The sequence below is a fragment of the Rhincodon typus genome, chromosome 35 (assembly GCF_021869965.1).
Source record: "Rhincodon typus isolate 14 chromosome 35, sRhiTyp1.1, whole genome shotgun sequence".
Classification (NCBI taxonomy): domain Eukaryota; kingdom Metazoa; phylum Chordata; class Chondrichthyes; order Orectolobiformes; family Rhincodontidae; genus Rhincodon; species Rhincodon typus.
This window is the reverse complement of record NC_063366.1, coordinates 19,257,881-19,278,137: the sequence shown is the minus strand read 5'-3', so window position 1 is coordinate 19,278,137 and position 20,257 is coordinate 19,257,881. Positions and strand designations below refer to the sequence as shown.

Sequence of the window (20,257 nt, the reverse complement as noted above, 5' to 3'; positions counted from 1 at the left end):
TGACTGTAAAGAATTTTGTGGACGCACTGAAGTCCTATGTTAGTGCAAGGACTTTTTCTCTTCCCAGCTAATGCCGTTGTTACAGAGCCATACAGCATGGAAACAGACCCATTGGCTCAACTCATCCGTGCTGACGAGGTATCCTAAACCGAACTAGTCCCATATGCCTGCATTTGGCCCATATTCAACTAATCGTTCCCTGTTCATGTACCTGTCCAAATGTCTTAAATGTTGTCATTGTACCTGGCTCTGCAACTTCCTCTGGTAGCCAGTTCCATACACGCAGCACCCTCTGCATGAAAAAAGTTGCCCCTTAGGTCCCTTTTAAATCTTTCCCCTCTCACCTTAAACCTGTGCCCTCTAGTTTTGGATTCCCCTACCCTGGGAAAAAAGACTTTTGATATTCACCTTATCAATGCCCTTCATGATTTTATAAATGTCTATAAAGTCACCCTTCAGCTTCCGACGCTCCAGGGGAAATAGCCCCAGCCTATCCAGCCTCTCCCTATAGCTCAAACCCTCCAGTCTCAGAGCAGCCAGTTCAAACAAACACTGCTTAAACAAGGTTTACTAATGTTAACATGGTGTCAGAATTGAGTTGAGCTTGAGTGTTGTTGACCAGAGCAACCTAGGGATGCAGGTTCATAATTTCTTGAAAGTGGCATCGCAGGTTGACAGGATGGTGAAGAAGGCATTTGGCACAGTTGCCTTCGTTCGTCAGATTATTGGGTATGGGTGTTGGGACGTCATGCTGCAGCTGTTTAAGACATTGGTGAGGCCAGTTTTAGAATAATGCGTACAATTCTAGTTGCCCTGCTATAGGAAGAATGTTGTTAAATTAGAAAGATTGCCCTGTTCCTGGTGAGATGAGCGATATCAGCTAATATGAGTTTAATTTTTCTCTTTGTTGATTCACAGCCCTCATCAAGAAGAGAAAACCAGAAAACTTAGGCATTGAATCCCCAAGGAAGATCAGTCTTCTGAAAGAAGAAATGGCCAAGGAGCCGACACCACTGGGATCTACGCGAGCAGGGCCCAGGGGAGGGGCTGATGCAGTAACCAGCAGTGGGGCCTTGGTAAGTACATCAACTATCCACTGTCCAGTGCCCAAGACCTACCAGAGTATCCTCGTGCAGATTTTAACAAAATGAGAGTATGATCTCCCTCACGGCAAAGGAGAGAGGTGATCTCCTTTGTGGTGCAAGAGAGAGTATGGTCTCTTTTGCAGTGCAGAAGAAAGAAAGAATGATCTCTTGCAGTGCAGAATGTAAAAGATCCAGTGGCACTGTTTTGAAGATGAGCGTGTGGAGATATCCCTGGTGTGCTGGCCATTGCTAATCCCTCGATCAGCACCTGAAAAATCGGCTATCTGGTTGCTGTCATAGTGCTATTTCTGACAGATTGTTCTGTGCAATGCTGGCCACGACAATGGCTACTGTTTTGATCCGGGCTGATGTTAACATTGGACTAGTCAGATTCAAGTATGATACCCGGCTTGATGGACCTCATATTGTTTATTTTCAAACCGTGAAAGTCTGTCAGTGAATACGTTTTCAGAATAAAAAGTCTACACAAGCAAAATTTGTGAAGTATATTAAATTAGACAAAACGGTTGGAACCCCTTCAGTATAAACACCAGCAGAAGAATTCAAACTCTCGCTATTCCTTTTATCTCAAATATTCTTAAAAACATCAAACCGCAGCAAAGATCCATCACTATTTCTATGCTGTGGCTTCTTGCTCAGACTGTCATAGCTGCAACCAGTTTTCTTCTGGCAAATCTTTACATTTACAGTAGATGATTTTTCATCAGACACTGAAAAGAAACTGCAAACTAAATCCTCTATTAATTTCAGAATAAATACAGCAAACATTTTATTAACTGGCATCAATGGGACCAGTGTGCTTGTTGATAAAATATTCCTTCTTGATGAGAAGGTCCACACGATCAATGTAAAAATACAAACTAAGTATAGATTCATAATGCAGGGGAGATTCACATTACAAATATACTTAATTTACCGAATAAATCACTTCAATAATAATGCATCTTTGCCTTAAGTAAAAACTTATTAGCGGAGAGGCTTCTCATTCACATCCTCAGCTGACAGCTTGGAAATCGCATTGGTACAGTATACTTAGAGTATTTGACGGATATAATTTTTGCTTGTTTAGTCGAGTGTGCTGGTTCATTAGGTGCCAATTAAAATAAAGTTTGCTGTACATGAGTTCCCTGACCTCGGTTTCAAGCAGCATTGCACAAGTAGTCAATAGAGAGTTTAACGTTCCTGTATCCACTATTTAGCATGCACATGCATATGCCCACACCTAGCCCCACATCCCCACTTTGGATTTTTCTGGATCCCTGTCACTGGGCATTAGTGCAATACTTTTTTCCTACAGTTCTCTCCCCAGCGTCCTATACTGCCAGCCCCCATCTCTTTACTTTGTGAGTTTGTAAAACCTTATTCAAAATGCATGTACAGAAACAGACTGCAGACTCATTGGCTTCCATCCCACGAAGTATAACTCTTAAGAATGGAACTAAATCATGTCCCTCCCTTCATAACACAATAAATACAAAGTATAAGTTAAACTTTTAAGTTGCATATTGTTTCTAATATGGCTGTTCAAAAACTCTGTCAGCTGTACAGTGCTTGAGATGTCCTGAAACTGAAAGTGTTGTGCAATTTCAAAAAAATCCCCTGTTCATCCCCCGACCTCTAATTTGGCCCAAAATTAACAAGCAAACTGTGTAATTCATACAGAACCAGGTGTAAGACTTCTTGTCATCAACACCAGTTGTCAATAAATAAGGAAGTTTGGATCCCCAAGATTGACTTGCTTGGAAATCCAAAAAAAAGAAGTGGCACCCAAGTTCAAATGGGGCTGTGAGGGATGTTTCCCTCAAATGTGTATTAATGTTTTATGATATCGCCTTTCAAATTTTGCAGCAAAGATTGTAATGCAGGTCGCAAAAGGGGAAGATCAAATTGCTTGTGCCTCTTTTCAGAATTTGAGTGGTGCTATGAGCAGGGTCCACCCACAAGAGGCGAAGGAGGTCACCAGGGTAGCCGGTTCAGTTCCCATTCTGGATCTCTCTAAGGAGGCAGAACCCGAGAAGGAGGTGGAATCAATGGAAGTGTTAGATGAATGGGATACCGAGGTGGGCGATGACTTCAACCTCTTCTATGATAGTTACTCTATGGATGGGAGAGCAGATTCTGACAAGTCCAGCAAGGTGAGCCCAGGAGTACCTTCCACTCACAGTCTGCATATTTCTCTCTCTGTGCGCTCCACTGTCAGAGGTCTGTACTGAGGGAGCACTGCCATGTAGGAGGGGCCACAGCACAGTTGTGAGTCAGACCTGAGGGAGCGCTGCAGTGTTAGAGGATCATTACTGCAGGATCGCTGCACTGTTGGAACGGTAGTAATGAGGGAGCTCTGCACTGTTGGAGTGCCGGCACAGAAGGAGCGCTGCAGTGTTGAAGAGTTAGCGCAGAGGTACGGAGTGCTGACAGGGTAATTTCTACAGAGAGCACTGTAATGTTAGAAGGACAGTGATGAGGGAGCTCTGCATTTTTGGAGGGTCGGTGCAAAGGGTGTATTGATGGAAGTTCAGTGCAAGGGAGCGCTGCAGTGTGGGAAGATCAGTGCAAGAGGACCGAGGGTCAGTACAGAGCCGATTGTGGCATCAGTGCTGTTGCGCCCTCCATGATCACTGGCCTGCAGAGAAGCTGGCTTGGAGCTTTGTGGTCACTGTTTCAGCGCTCTATTATAGACAACACAAGTGAATGGAAAAACCCAGTAATATTTCCTCTTCCAGACTGAGGGCGATGCAGCTGAAGATCGATTGAGTGATGTGGAGGATGACGAGGAGGAGCTAGAAGGTTCTGGAAATATCTCTGACAGGGTACGTTGCTGTTACATTCCTGCCTGTCCGATCCCTTTTATGTTCATTGGGACTTTTGGTACTGTGTTCTCCTTGGCACATTGACAACATCATTTTGTATTTTAAAAAGAGGGTGAGGCTTTATTGCGACCTTTTGACCACTTGCTCTTCCGGAATGGTTTTGATTACCTGGATTAATGGGGTGGGGTGAGCATGTGTTTCCAGAATGACCCCACAAAGTCATAAAATACTTCTGCTGGCCTCTTGGGAATGAGCACTTGTTGAGTACTTAATATTAATCAGTGACTTTTCTGCATTAAACTCGCTTCAGATTGCTTTAAAAAAAGTAAATCTTAAACCTGAGACAATGGGAGGATAGGGTGATGGTAGTTTGGGGGTGAGCACGTAAACTCCTGTGAAGCCTTTGAGTTTTCCAAGTTTTAATTGCACCCCTGTCCTCGATGAAACATTTGGCAGTCTCCAGGTCGCGGTGACAGAAAGTGGACAATGGTGGGCAATGAGCCATGGAGCTGTCAGCAGATTCAAGTCTTTGGATTTCACAGCGAGGACGGCTCTTGTTTCTGATAAAACATATTCCTTGATTTTTGGGATTTGAGCTGCCCACTGACCCATTCAACTCGCAGTTTCCAGACCTCCTGCTCACCCTGTACTGCAACCCCAGTGGTATGGAGGTGGGTATATCAGTTCCAAGTATGGGTGAGTGTTGTGCTGGGGGGCCATCTGTAAACAAAAGTAAAGTCTTTTTGTTTTAATTTTTTTGATTTGTCCTTGTTTAACAAGGTAGCGAAGCAGAGCATAGAGAATTCAGGAGTTGAGGGACACTCTAGGTTCTCTTGCATTAGGAGGACAATAGGTTTCCTTCTCTCCAGTTCCATTTTTGGCGGCATCCTGCCTAGGCGATATTCCTAGTTGTTTACCCTTTGCCGCCTGTGGGATCCTGTGTCATGCGGTAAAATTGCTGCCACATTTCCCAACAGTGTTACAGCACACGCATCTCCAAAAGTGCATCATGTGTTGTGAAGTTGTTTGGGAAATCCTGAGGTGGTGAAAGTGTTGTGCAAAATGCACCTTCCTTTTTCTTGGTTTCAAGGAGAATCTGTTGCTGTGCTCTGCTCTCTGTCTCCCTGGTAGGAGATAAAGGAGAGCTCCCTGTCCCTCTGCCTTCTCTGTTTATCCCCCCCTCCTGAGAAAGCAAGTTGACCTGCACAGGACGCTGTTGCCTATTCCAGTACTCATTCACCTTCCAACCCCTTCAGCTCATCCAGAACTCCTAACTAACACACATTGTTCCCCTATCACTGTCCCCATTGGCACCCAGTTGCACAATTACTCAATTTTACAATTTTCATCCTTGTTATACAATTATACAATACAATTCAGTACCACACAGGAACAGGCCCTTTAGCCCACCAAGCCATCGCTGATTTGAATCCTTGTTTAGACCTGCTACTTATTGCCTATGTGCAGTTTCTATCCCTCTGTTTGCCTCTCATTCATGTGTTTATCAGAATATGCCTTAAACATTGCTAATGTGCCTGGTTCCACCACCTCCAATGGCAATGCGTTCCAGATACCCACTGTCCTCTGTGCGAAAAATTTTCGCCGTACCTCTCCCGTAAACTTCCCCCTCTCATCTTGAACCTGTACCCTCTCGTAGTTGAAATTTATTTTCAAATCTCCTTGACGTTGATCTTGTTCCTCCCTATCTCTTCCAGCCCCAGAGCTCTCTGTAAGATATCTGTGCCCTTCCATTGCTGGTCTCTTGCATATTCTTGATTTTAATTGCTTGTCCATTGACAGTTAAGTCCTCAGCTCTAAATCATTCTGACTCCGCCTTTAAGAAACTTTGACTGAAATTTTGTGTACGTGTACCTCTGGCCCTGTATGACTCGGTGTCAAATTTTGTTTGATAATACTCGTGTGAAACACCTTGGGAAGCCTGACTACATTTGAAGACGCGGGCCAATGTCCCCTCCATCCCATGAATGAATTAAAAAAAAAACTAAGAATTTTGACATTTGGCATGATTGGGACAGGCGAAGCCATTTAACGTGGAGTAACATTACTCCAGACGCAAGACGAGATGCTGCTCTCTCTTTGAAAAAAGATGCGGATGCAGCTGGGCAGTTAAGGAAGGGTCCCTGCAGGGCATCACAGCAAAATCCCCAGGACTGAAGACCAAGCTGACACCATAACCTTCTGACCAGCTGCTCCAAGCATTGTACCTTTGTTCGTACACAATATTTGGCCTTTCAAACCTGCTCTGCCATTCACAGCTGATCGTCCAACACTAGTAGCCTTCTCCTGCTTTCCCTCCAAATTCTTTGATCGCTTTAGCCCCAAGAGGTACATCCAACTCCTTGAAATCATACAATGTTTTGGCCTTGACTGCTTTCTCACCACTCTCTGGCTGAAGAAATTCCTCCTCATCTCAGTCCTAAATGGTTTACCAGGCATCCTCGGACAGCCTGGTTCCAGATTGTTCCCCATACAACCATTTTCCCTGCATCTATCCTGTCTAGTCCTGTTAGAATTTTATAGGTTTCTATGAGATCCTCCCTCATTCTTCTGAACTCCGACAAATGTAATCCTAACCTAACTTCTGTTTCCAAACACTGGAAATGTCTGGCCGAGTTATGATAAGTTCCAGTTGCTAGGAAGTTCTCGTTTGGTTGAGTGACAGATGACGCAAAGTTTATTGTGCAAAAATATAAGCTAATGATACTGTTATCTCTGAGAGTACCTCAAACCTTGCCTTGCCTCCCCACCAGCCAATGAACAGAAAGTCATTCTGTGTCTTCCTGTCGCTTAACTACCCCTCACACACCAACCCTGTTCTGTATTCACTCTCTTTCCACACTGCACCAAAACCACCCTCACCCCCACCAACTGACATCCCTCTGTTGTGTATGGCATCTCTGATCCCGCTGTCTAATTTCCACAGAGCTCCAACTCGAGTTTGAAAAGGAAAGGGAAGAAGAAGTGGAAGAGCGAGAGCCCGTGGGTGAAACCCACCCGAAAACGCAGGAGGAAAGAGCGCATGAAGCAGGGTAAAGGGGCAGGTAGGAGGTTGTCAGTCTGCTGGGAAAGGGAGGCAATCGGGTGTTGTGATGGGCTTTGACATAATCCCAGTTTGCCTGTGCCACCCCTCCCTCCCCAATCCATGTCTTATCCTGTCTGTCTCCTTTAGCAGTTGTCATTGGTGGTTGGTTGTATTCCTGCAGGTTTCATCACATGACCTCCACGCAAATCATTGGTTACCTGACCCTCCCTGGCCAATAGTAAAACAAGCAAGTTCGCTGCCACTTAGGTGAATGACTTTTACTTGAGTCAGTTGGGGCATTCACCGCCAACTCACCATCTCAAATATTCTTCATATCCTGGGTTGGTGGGTGGCGTAGGGGTAATGAGACTGGTCTGGTAATCCAGTGACCAGACCTAATGCTCCAGGGGCACTGGTTCAATTCCCATCGTGGCAGCTGGTGAAATTTAAATTCAGCTGAAATTGGAATTGGTAACAACTCTCAGTGATGTTGATCATGAATCTGTCGTCAATTGTCATAAAAACTCATCAGGTCTTTTTGGGCAGCTAATCTGCCGACTTTACCTGGTGTGGCATCCATGTGATTTCAAACCCTCAGTAATATCGTTGACTTGTAGTTGCACTCTGAAATATTCCAGCAATCCACTCATTTCAGGGCAATTAGGGATGAGCAATAAATGCTACTCTTGCAGACAAAGCCAGTGTTTAAAAGATAAAAGAAAATATTTTAGAAAAAAAGTTCAACAAAAGCTTTTGCATTTCCCACCACAAATTGTTTGCAGGAGTGTCTGTGGGATTAAACAATAATCCTTCATAATCATCTGATAGCCCCACAACTCCTGTTTGAAGATTAGTAAAAGGAGTAGACATTCAGCCTCAAACCAGTTGCACAGTATTACATAGGATATGCAGCACAGTAGCTCCTGGTTAGCCTAATTGGAAAATAAGCCAGAAACGAGATTTTGCCTTGCACAACAAGTTGCTGCGATTTTGAATGCACTGCTTGAACAGCTGGTGGAAGCAGATGTAATAGCAACTTTCAAAAAGATAAAGAATGGAAGGGAAGAATTACAGGGCCCTGGGAAACGGGATCAATAAGGTAGCACTATCAAAGGTCTAGCATTGATACGATCAGCTGAATAGCCTCCCTCCGTTCTACAAACTTCTAACTCTCACTGCACAGTGAATAGTTTGTCTCTTGAGCAATTTGGATGAACTTTGTCTGTTCAAATTAGTTAACTGAGTTTGACAAGCTGTTATGTAGTTTGAGCAAGGGACAACAGTGTGCAGTGCTTCAGTGACTTGTGTTAATGTAACTGTTAGTATCAAGTGAAATCTCCTGAAGGATGTATGCCAAACAAGAAGAGTCTCATGCCTAAGATCTTGTAGTGCATGCTTGGTAATTTGTAACTACTTTGGCTGCTCTCCACCCACCTTTCCAGATTTTGTGAATCATTCTGTGACATGAGAGAACGTGCAGGATGGGCCAATGTTGCACATCTTGGTACCAGCAATGCTCCAGAAACCAGCCCACTTTTGGCTGCTGTGTTATCCGTTGTTGATATCTATCTATCTCTCGCTCGCTCACTCTCCGTCTCTCCCGCTTGCTCGCTCCCCACTCCTGCACACTTGCTCGCTCGCACTCCCCCGCACGCTCGCTCGCACTCCCTGCACGCTCGCTCACTCGCGTCCCCCCCCGCACGCTTGCTCACTCACCCCCCGCATGCTCGCTTGCCCTCCTACCTCCCGTCCCCACTCTCCCTGCGCTCCCACACCCCCCATGCTTTCCCACGCTCCCCACTCTCCCACATCTCCCACGCTCCGCCTCCCTGCTCTCCGACACCACCCCGCTCTCCCTCGCTCTCTCTTTTCCCAATGGGAGGGGTATTTCCTGGCCACTTTACTCCTAAGACACTGTCATAGTTCACTCAGGAAGTTAGAATCATTGTGTGGCAATTGCACTTTTGCGCCCTTGGAGCTCTGGACACTGATGTGGAGTGAGCACTTTTACACATCTACATGAACTGAATGCTGTAGCTCTGACAATCCCTCAATCATGTGGCTAACCAGGAATCTCTCCTGCTCTCACTACCTGTCATTGTCATGTGCTGGTAGGATTTTCAGGTTGATACTTGATCTATTTTGGCTACACCTTCCTTAGCCAAAGGGGCGGGACTCGAAACTAGAGTTTCTGGCTCAGAGGCAGGAGAGGTATCCTGTGAGCAACATGAGGTTCTCACCTACCAGTGACGTGTGAATATCACCAAAGTGCATCAGGTTAAACTGTTTTGCTTGGCTGGTTGCCATTCAGTGGAGTTCCACACAGTCATAGTAATGCAAATTTTATCATTACTGCACGCTGCCTGTGTCATGCACACCATTGTGCAGCTAGCTATCGGTTCATCAACTCTCTGCCTGTTTCGTTCACTGATTTCCTCTCTCTATTAGTTCCAGTGGGACAGACAACAGCCGATTTCACAAAACTGAAAGAAGGTATGGAAAACGGTTGTTTTGTGCTATTTATTTGACCTCCACTTTTTTGTCAGATAGCTGTGGCAGCTTTGAAGTCCAGGTATCCCAGGGAGGAAGAGAGTACACTGTTTAATCATGAAGGGGATGATGTGATTAAAGAGCCTACAGATGTGTAAAAAATCGGGGAGTTGCCAAATTTGTTCTAAAAACAGGCACATCTGTTTAAGAGAATTGTCTGTAATTTGTGGGAGGTGATGGGTCTCAAGACTGAGGCCATGGGAAGAACAATAAAGACAGTGAGGTTCTCCAATGGTCCTGATGCAGAGAGCTGAGTTCCAATCAGACTGGAGAAGCCTTCTATTCCACATTGGTAACCACCTGCCAGACACTGCTGAGATTAGATCAATCTGATATTTACCAGCTGATCTTCCCTCTAGAAGGGAAGAGTAGATGATTTGAAAAGGTTACATCTCCATTGATCTGGCACGCTACCTGATGCGATCTTGGGTGCACTTTCCCCACGTGGGACCTTGTGGATACAAGTTGTAGTCTTGCTATTACCATCTTGAGGCACAATGAGGAATGGGCAATAAGTGCTGGCCTTGCCAGCTTTACCTACAATTGAAAGCATGATGGATTGCTGCCCGATAGTGAGTGAAACACTTTCCACCCTTCCCCAGACATGCAGAGCTAAAAAAAGTTATGACATTGTGCGTGTGCCTCATTGAGTTTGAATGTCACTCTTCAGAGAGAAAATCCAACTGTGTCCTTAACCTGAATGGCATTGTTTTTTAATCTACTTTCATTATTATTGTGACATTGGCATGGAACTTAGATTTAACGAAAAGTGGAGTCTACTGGTATCGCTGATGAAAGTAAGTGTACACCTAGCCAGTGCTGACTGTGCTGTGACAGCAATTTAGGAACATGTGCAGGTAAAGACTTAGGTCTGTGTGCTTCACCTTTTATAACAGGGAAGTCTTGCCGAAACAATGCAAGGTAACCATTAGACCACTTTTTGAATACTGATCCCCTTATCTAAAGAAAGATGTACTGGCATTGGAGGCAGATTGGAGAAGGTTCACTCAGCTAATCCAGGTTTTGGGGAGTTTGTCTTATGAGGAGTGGCTAAGTAAGTTGGGCCTGTACTCTTTGGAGCTCTGAAGAATTGGAAACATACAAGATTCTTAGGAGTTTGAATAGGCTAGATGTGATAGGAATGTCTAGGATTAGAGGACATAATCTCAGAATAAGGGGTGGCACATTTCAGACAGACATGAGAAAGAATTTCTTCCGTGAGGATTGTGAATATATGGCATTCTTTACCAGAGAGGGCTGTGCAATCTAGCTCATTAAGCATATTCAAGGCTGAGATGGACTTTTTTATGAGGCTGAATGGCCCACTTCTGCTCCTGCAACTTATGGTAGGCATAGAATAATGGAGATGCTAATTAGTCATAGTAATCAGTGTCTTCACCAGTGAGTCAACAACTGACCGAGACAAGAGATGAGGAAAGCTACCAATGGTGGAGAGCTTTGGGAATCGTAGGTCCTAAGTCAGCTGTTCCTTCCAAACTATTCATGCTTAGCATAATGTCATTTCTCTCGTGAGTCCTACACTGCGGTAAAGTTGTTGGAGTATGTCCGAGCTGTCTTCTGTCGCTCCTCTTGTGACTGAAGAGTCCGATGTGGGTTCGACGAGGATATCCTGAGGACTGACAACTCGGTGGTGGTGTTTGGAATCTGCATCTACAGTACCTCTTAGCTCCCTCAGATGCGCAACTGGAACAGATGGTTATCAAGAAACACTGCTAAAACACTACACTCTTGATGCCGTGCTTTCCCAAGAGAGGTGGTCTGCAGTGCCGAAGTTTGTAAGCCTCTATGTTTATGCTTCAATGAATGTGGACGTCATTGGCAAGGCCATTATTTGATGCCCATCCTTAATTGCCTTTGAACTGAGTGGCTTGCTGGGTCATTAAGGAGGACAGTGAAGAGGGGAGCACGTTGTTATGGTTTGGGAGTCGCATGTCAGCTAGACCGGGTAACGACAGAAGATTTCCTCCCTTGAAGGACATTAGTGAACCAGGTGAATTTTTACAAGATCTGTGATATTTGTCATGCTTACCATTACTGAGACCAACCTTAATATTCCAGATTGAATTTGAATTTAAATTTGAATGGAATTCAAATTCGATGTTCTTTTACCATTTGTATTGACCAGTTTGATATTGTTTGCCCTGAAGCAGTTTCCCATACTGAATACTGAAACGTTGTTTTCTAAAAGAACTCCTATTTGATTAGAAGTTAAATGAAGGCTTTCATTGTCTCCCTGGGAGCCTGTTCCATAGATTGCCCAATTCCTCACTGAAATTTTATTTCTCTAGGTTAGTTTCAAATTTACACCCATTCCCAGGTTTAAAGCCTTTATGCTCCCGAGTTAGAAAAAAAGAGTAACCAACTGGGGACCCTGCTTCTGACTGCTGATGGTGGCTTCTTCTCTGTGTGTGTATGGGCATCTCGTGAGGATGACAGTTCATTGCTGGTGTGCTGCCTAGCCATCTGATTGTCTAATAGCCCACTGTTGTCCACACCCAATATCCAAGGGTATCCCACTCAAATAAAAGCAAAGTACTGAGAGTGCTGGAGATTTGAAATAAAAACAGAAGATGCTTGAGGAATTTAAGTGTGGCAGCATCAGCAGAGAGAATCAAGAGATAATGTTTGGAGTCCAACGTGACTCCTCTTGGCAACTTTCAATGCCTTTTTATTTTGTTAATTTAATTCTAATGCTGCCTGCTGCTGTTCTGAGTTTTGAACCCTTGTCTCCAAATCCTGGGCTATTCACAACCATCTACCCTGAAAGTGGGCTGTCTTCTTGAACTGTTGGAGTCTGAGAGTTGATGCTCTCACAAGAATCGGTCGCTGATTATGAAATAATATGAAAGCGTTGTAGCAGTCATCTCAGCCTTATGATCAACTGATTGTCAGCCAATATAAAAATGTTTTCATTACTACCCATTCAAGAATCTCTACTTACAGTATTAGAATGGGAGTACGTCCATGGGAGTAACGATCTATATCTGATTCCTGCATAAACTTGCAATTGACAGACTTGGAAGATCGTTATTAAAGAATCAGTACATTGGCTGTAGTAGTTTTGTTGCAAGGGCTAATAATCCACAGAGTTTGGAATTAAATCCCATCCTGGCATTTTGAGATGTTGAATCTCTGAAAATAAAATTCTGAGGTCAGTAAAAGTTAGGTTAACTGTCACAGGTTGCTGGTTAGAGAAACCCCAATTGGTTCACTCATGTCACTTTTAGGGAAGGAAACATGTCGTTCTCTCCCACTCTGGCCTGATACATGGATGTGATTGACCCTGAACACACCCCTTGAAAGCAGCCTAGCGAGCCAGCCACTCAGAAGAGCAACTAGGAATGGGTCATAAATCTTGAGTCTGCCAAAAGTATTTGAAAGAAAATTGATACATAAACATCCGAATCAATACAAATTACTTGGCACTCAGGCCTGGTCCACCATTTAGTAAGACCGTGACTGATTTGATTACTCCAGATTCTCAGCTATCTCCAATAACTTTTCACCCTTGTGTTTTTCAAGAATCTATCTACCTCTGCCATTAAAGTATTCAAAGACTCTGCTTCTGCCACCTTTTGAGGTGACTGACTCACGACCCTCTGAGAGAAAAAAAAATTTTGCCTCTGTCTCAAGCAGTTGAAACTGAGATTTTAGAAGTAAGAGCGAACTGATTGGGAAAAACATCCGACAAGTGGCAAAAAGCTCAGGAAACATTACTGAGGGGTTTCCAGATTTTGGGGTCAAGATGAGTGAGGGAAGCCAGGTCCAGCTGCCGTAACCCAGGGGTGAAGGTCACAGGGGCTTTTGAATCTGGTTGGGTTGGAAAATGGTGAGGCCTTGGTGTTTGGATGGAAAGTTTTGATCAAGTTGATGTTTACTTCAGAAGTGGATGAGGCCATTCAGCCATTTGAATCAGTTCTGCCATTCAGTGAAGTCAGGCACCTCTTGCCTTCATGGCATCAGCTCCAGTTGCCTTAATATCCTTATCGTGTAAAATCTCAAATTCTCAAATTTAAAATGATTATTTCAGGCCTACTGCTAATTGTGACAGAATATTCATTTGTTTTTAAATGAAAAGGTGTTTCATAACTCACTGTTGAATGACCCAACTCTCTGATTTAGTGTTATTTCCCTTTGCTGCCTAGACTCCCTCAACCATAGTCCTAGTTTCTTTCTGTCTGCCCTACCAATACCCTAAAAGCTTCAATCACATTAACTATTACCATCCTGTACTTCTTGAAAATATAAGCCCTTACTTTGTTTAACCTGTCCTCATAACCATTGGAGCCTTAAGATGTCAGTGTTGTGGGAGTACTGTTATGATCGATAGAATATAGTAGCATAATGATTACATTGCTGTTCTAATAATCCAAAGAACCTGTTTAGTGATCCAAGAAGGTGAGTTTTGAATCCCACCACAGTAGTTGGTGTAGTTTAAATTCAGCTTATTAATCAAATTTGGAATAAAAGTGGTGATGGTAATTGGTAATTTAAAAACTGGACTGGTTCACGTTCATCCTTTGAGATGGGAGGGAAATCTGTCATCCTTACTTGGTATGCCCTTTTTGTGACACTACCCTCCGAAGTGATGGAGGAAGTTATTCTGTTGTGTTCAAAAAGACATTTCACCATCATCACTTTGAGGGCCATGAAGAATGGGCAACAAATTCTGGCCCTGCCAGCAATGCTCATACCCCAGGAATGATTTTTCTCAAAACAAATGGGATTTGGTTTCAAGATTGATCAGGACAATAATTTGAGTTATTTGTAATTGTGACTGAGTGAAGCAGCTGAAGAGTCATACAGCACAGAAAAAGACCCTTTGGTCCAACTCGTCCAGATTTCCCAAACTAAACTAGTTCCATATTCCTCTAAACCTTTCCTATTCATGTACCTGTCCATTTGTCTTTTAAAAGTTACAACTATACCTGCATCTATCACTTCATCTGGCAGTTCATTCCATACACGCACCACATCTGGAAAAAGTTGCCCCTCAGGTCCCCTTTAAATCATTCCCCTCTCATTTAAACCTATGTCCTCAGCTCGGCGAGCATGTCTACAACTTCATCCACAACCCTAGCTAGTTTTGAACTCCCCTCTCCTAGAGAAAAGATCTTTGTTCACCTTATCTATGCCCCTCATGATTTTATAAACCTCTATGAGGTCCCCCCTCAGCCTCCTACGCTCCAGGGGTAAAGGTCCAGCCTCCAGTCAACTCAAACCCTCCAGTCCTGGTAACATCCTTGTAAATCTTTTCTGCACCATTTCCAATTTAATAATATCCATCCTATAGCACGGTGACCAGAACTGTACACGGTACTCCAAATGTGGCCTCACCAACATCCTGTATTTAGCTTTTCCTGACTGTATTACAACTGAAAACCTGGACAAAACATGAAAAACTACAATTGTACTTTCAGAACCAATAATGAAGTGGTTAGTGTCAGGGCCTGTTGACACTCTTGGACCTTGACAACTTTTTCTACAATGCCTTTTGGTGTAACCATTTTTATGTACACAACCAGATGTTCAATGTTACCATAGATATTTTTCTTCACGCCTGAAGCCCTTGTACCAACCCAGCCTCCAAGGCTGCTGAACTGCCATCGAATCTGGTTCATGTCCTGTACCGTAGCTATGTTCACTAAGCTGTAATCCTTGGATGTGGCTGAGGATACCATATTTACCTTGGTTTGAACACAGTCTCCTCTGTTTCTTTTGCGTTTGGTGAAGTGATGAATTCTTCAGGAGGAGGAGGAGGGAATCAGGCACAGAGCGAATACACAGAAGTCCCCCTGGGGTCTCTGGAGCTTCCCAATGAGGGCAGCCTTTCCCCGCAGCCAACAGGTAAGTGTCCAGTTCATGCTCTGTCTGATACACTCCTGCATTCATTTTGCTTCAGTAGGAAGCTTGTTGCTCTTTAGAATGTGTTTATAGTTGGGTGGGGGGGTGTTGTGTGGTGCGGTGCGGAGTGTGGTTTGCACTGACCTTTGACCTTCAGGGTTAAAACTCCCATCTGGCAAATGAGAATTGGCCTTGAAATATGGGTGAAAATTATATTTACAAGCTAAACAGAATACTCAGTAACAGTTGCGTTCATGCCACACAAATGCCAGGCGCTGACCATCTTCAACAAGAGAGAATTTAATCAATGTCCCTTGACATTCAGTAACATTCCCATTGCTCATTCCCCCACTGTAAACATCCTGACAGTTATCATTGACCAGAAACTGAACTGGACTATCCATATAAATACTATGACCACAAGGGCAAGTGAGAGGTTAGGAATCCTGCAACAAATAACTCACTTGCCAAAGCCTGTCACCATCTACAAGGCGCAAGTCAGGAGGAGTGTGATAGAATACTTTCCACTTGCTTGGACATGTCTAGCTCCAGCGACATTCGTGATGCTTGACATCATCCAGAAAAAGCAGCCTGCTTGATTGGCACCGCAAGCACATTAATTCATTCCCTCCCCCCACTGACAGTCAGCAGCAGCAGTGTGCAAGTACATGATGACTACCATCTAGAAGGACAAAGACAGCAGATACATGGGAATGCCACACATGGACGTTTGCCTCCAAGTAGCTGACCGTAATGACTTGGAAATATAGCACTAATGCTTCAATGTCACTGGGTCAAAATCCTAGATCTCCTTCTGTAAGATCTATGTAAGCACATGGACTACAGCGGTTCAAGAAGGCAACCTTCTCAAGGGCATCTTGTGGTGAGCCATAAATGCTGGCCCAGATAATGACGCACATGCCCCATAAGTGAATTTGTTTTAAAATTGAGGGTTCCAGATTCCAGGTCTCCACAGGGCTGCTGTCTTAACCTGTTCCCTTGTCCTGTATTGCTGTCATTACGTTCTGTAAATGGGCTTTATTCTTGGGCCAACAAAGAGTTGAATCCCACCTCATGAAGCAAAGAATGGCTCTCTTAAAGGAGAATCATTTTATCTCTTTTCTCTTATTCCCTCTCCCCATCACAGCATGCTCCCAATTTCCCTTCCCTATTAGCAGTCAGACGGCTTGTCCCTTCCCAATCCCTCAGCTCCACCCTTGGTGTTATCATCACACCAATCGTCACCACCAACATGATCTCCTCTCTCACAACCTCCACTTGTCTTCCCATCCTCTGTCCCTCCACATGTTTTTCCTTCCTGTGTTGTAATTTGAACTCCTTCGATGTAGACCCGTTAAACTCTCCACCTTACTCCTCCAGGAGTATCCAATGATGCCAGCTCCATGGAGACGGACAGATTTGAGGAGCTGCCACTGTGCAGCTGCCGAATGGAGGCGCCAAAGATTGACCGCATCACCGAGCTCTCCAACAACAAGTGCATGGCGACTGAAAGCACCGACGGACAGGTGAGAGGGTTGGACGTGGCTGCCGCAGACTGACCACTCTGCAGACCAGGAGCAGGAAAACCTAACCTTACCATCCATCCTTTAGAACTGATTTTAACTCGCCCACCAGAGGTTTTCCACTGACATTCAATTAGCAAGCAGTTATGAAAAGGTAGCGTAGGGCCTATCAGGGGCAAAAAGAGAGAGGTACACTTACAGGCACAGGCGGGGCTTGAATGCTAACAAGTACTTTGTATCACTATTTGTTAAGGAATAGGTGCTGATGAAAAAGAAGTGTGGGTGAGATGTAGGGTGGGGTGAAAATTGATAAGAATGTACTGCAAAGTGTTTAAATGGATAAGTTCTGTTTGGTTACTTGCATCCCACCTTGCTAAAGAAATTTAGTTGGGTGGGGGAGCGGAATCTTTGGATGAAGTCACAAGAAGGTTGATAATGGGAAAGCAATGGATGTTGTCTCAATAGACTACAAAAAACCGTGTGGCAAAGTACCATGTCAGCAAGTGCAATGTTATCATTTACTGCATAGGGATTGGATATAAAAGTCAGGATGATTAGCTACAGTTGTACAGGGTGATGGTAATATTGTAACTGGAATTTACAGTTTTGATCTCCTTATTTAAGGAAAGATGTTAATGAATTAGAAGCAGCTCAATGAATGTTCACTTGACTCATACTTGAGTTGGAAGAGTATCTTTTGAGGAGAGATTGGACAAGCTGGGCCTGTATCCATTATAGTTTAGGAGAATCAGAGGTGATCTTAGTGAGACTTATAAGATCACAAGGCAGCTTGACAAGGTGGGTGCTGAAAGAGTTTTTCCCCTTGTGAGAGAGACTGGAACTAGGGGACACAGTTTAAAATAAGGCATTTCCCATTTAAAATGCAGATAAATGGAATATTTTACTCAGAAGTTTGAGAGTCTTTCAAGCCATCTTCCTGAGAATACAGTGCAGGTAGGGTTATTAAATATTTTTAAGGCATAGACAGAAATGTATGATGCATTAGAGAGTTAAAGGTTATCGGCAGAGACCATGTGGAATTAAGGCCACAGTCAGGTCAGACATGATTTTATTGAATGGCAGAACAGGCTCGAGGCCACCTTCTCCCCCTCTCGTGTGTTCTTCTGTAACCAAATTAAGGTTAAACAAATTTAAGGTTAAACAAAGTCTGGTGGAATTGGTGGGCCAATTGGCTGTATTAAAAAAAGGAAGTACAGAAAACGATGAATCATGGTAAATAGTTATTTGACCAGACTGGAGGATAGTCAATAGTGATGTACCACTATTTTTTGCTATGTACTGTATGAGGTTGATAAAATCATGAGGGGCATGGTTAGGGTAAATAGACAAGGTCTTTTCCCTAGGATGGGGGAGTGCAAAACTAGAGGGCATATGTTTAGGGTGAGAGGAAAGATTTAAAATGGGCTTAAGGGGCAACTTTTTCATGCAGAGGGTGGTGCATGTATGGAATGAGCTGCCAGAGGAAATGGTGGAGGCTGGTACAATTGCATTTAAAAGACATATGGATGGTATATGAAGAGGAATGTTTAGAGGTATATGGGCCAAATACTGGCAAATGGATCTAGACACAGACATAGACATACGACAGTACAGCACAGCACAGTACAGGCCCTTCAGCCCATGATGTTGTGCCGACCTATTATCCTACTAAGATCAATCTACCCTTGAGGTTGGTTGGCTCGCCGAGCTGGTTTGTTATTCCGCAGACGTTACCGTGCTTGCTAACATCCTCAGTGCAGCCTCTGATGAAGCGTCGGTGTGTTTTCCCGCCTGGTTTTTAAACTCTGGGGTCCGTTGCGATGGATTGCCTCACTTCCGGGTTTCCTCTGTAGTGGAATGTATACAGGGTCGAGTTCAATGTGTTTATTAATAGCCTCTTCGTGGAGTGCCATGCTTCCAGGAATTCTTGTGCTTGTCTCTGCCTAGCCTGTCCCAGGATCTTGGTGTTGTCCCAGTTGAAGTCGTGGTTCTCCTTGTCCGTGTGGATTGAGATGAGTGAATATTGACCGTGTCTTTTTGTAGCCAGTTGGTGTTCATGTACTCTTGTTGTTAGTTTCCTTCCTGTTTGTCCGACGTAGTGTTTCTCGCAGTCTCTGCAGGGGATCTTGTAGATGACATTGGTCCTGTCCATGGCGGGGAGTGGGTCTTTAGTTCGGGTGAGCACTTGTCGTAGAGTTGATGTGGGTTTGTGTGCCACTCTGATGCCCAGCGGCCTTAGAAGTCTTGTGGTGGGTTCTGACGTGTTCCTGATGTAGGATAGTGCGATGAGTGTGTCGGGGCGTGTAGAATCTTTCTGATGCTGTTTCTGTAGGCATCTCCTGACCCAGCTCTTTGGATATCCATTATCCTTGAACACTTGGAAGAGGTATTCCTCCTCCTCTTGGCGTAGTACTACAGGAACAGCATCAGAAAGATTCTACACGCCCCGACACACTCATCACACTACCCTACATCAGGAACACATCAGAACTCAGCACAAGACTTCTACGACCGCTGGAAACTAACAAGAGTACATGAACACCAACTGGCTACAAAAAGACACGGCCAATACTCTCTCATCTCAATCCACATGGACAAGGAGAACCATGACTTCAACTGGGACAACACCCAGATCGTGGGACAGGCTAGGCAGAGACAAGCACGAGAATTCCTGGAAGCATGGCACTCCACAAAGCAGGCTATTAATAAACACATTGAACTCGACCCCATATACATTCCACTACGGAGGAAACCTGGAAGTGAGGCAATTCATCGCAACAGACCCCAGAGTTTAAAAACCAGGTGGGAAGACACGCCGACGCTTCATCAGAGGCTGCACTGAGGATGTTAGCAAGCACGGTAACGAAACGTCTGCGGAACAACAAACCAGCTCGGCGAGCCAACCAACCTCAACATCCACAACCTGAGCTACAAATCTACTCCAAAATCAATCTACTCTGCATACCCCACATTTTACTATCCTCCATGTGCCTATCCAAGAGTCGCTTAAATGTCCCTAATGTATCTGACTCCACTACCACTGCCAGCAGGGCATTCCACACGCCCAGCACTCACTGTGTAAAGAACCTGCCTCTGATATCTCCTCTATACCTTTCTCCAATCACCTTAAAATTATGGCCCCTCGTAATAGTCATTTCCGCCCTGGGAAAAAGTCTCTGACTATCCATTCTATCTATGCCTCTCATCATCTTGTACACCTCTATCAAGTCACCTCTCATCCTTCTTCGCTCCAATGAGAAAAGCCCTAGCTCCCTCAACCTTTCCTCATAAAACCTGCCCTCCAGTCAAGGCAGCATCCTGGTAAATCTCCTCTGCACCCTCTCTAAAGCTTCCACATCTTTC

The 20,257-nt window shown here is 44.3% G+C and overlaps 1 protein-coding gene across 7 annotated transcripts in view; it reads left to right on the top strand.

The window, feature by feature from the left end:
* Nucleotides 1–20,257, top strand: part of ehmt2 (euchromatic histone-lysine N-methyltransferase 2) — an 85,212-nt gene that overhangs the window by 14,876 nt on the left and 50,079 nt on the right. For 6 of the 7 annotated variants that reach the window (XM_048616548.1, XM_048616551.1, XM_048616550.1 and 3 more), the window contains 7 exons: nt 919–1,076; nt 3,014–3,241; nt 3,827–3,913; nt 6,858–6,975; nt 9,405–9,449; nt 15,261–15,374; nt 16,752–16,897. In XM_048616548.1, the coding sequence (XP_048472505.1) occupies nt 919–1,076; nt 3,014–3,241; nt 3,827–3,913; nt 6,858–6,975; nt 9,405–9,449; nt 15,261–15,374; nt 16,752–16,897 (896 nt within the window). The remainder of the gene's footprint in view (nt 1–918; nt 1,077–3,013; nt 3,242–3,826; nt 3,914–6,857; nt 6,976–9,404; nt 9,450–15,260; nt 15,375–16,751; nt 16,898–20,257) is intronic. The other variant, XM_048616549.1, reaches the window with a different exon arrangement.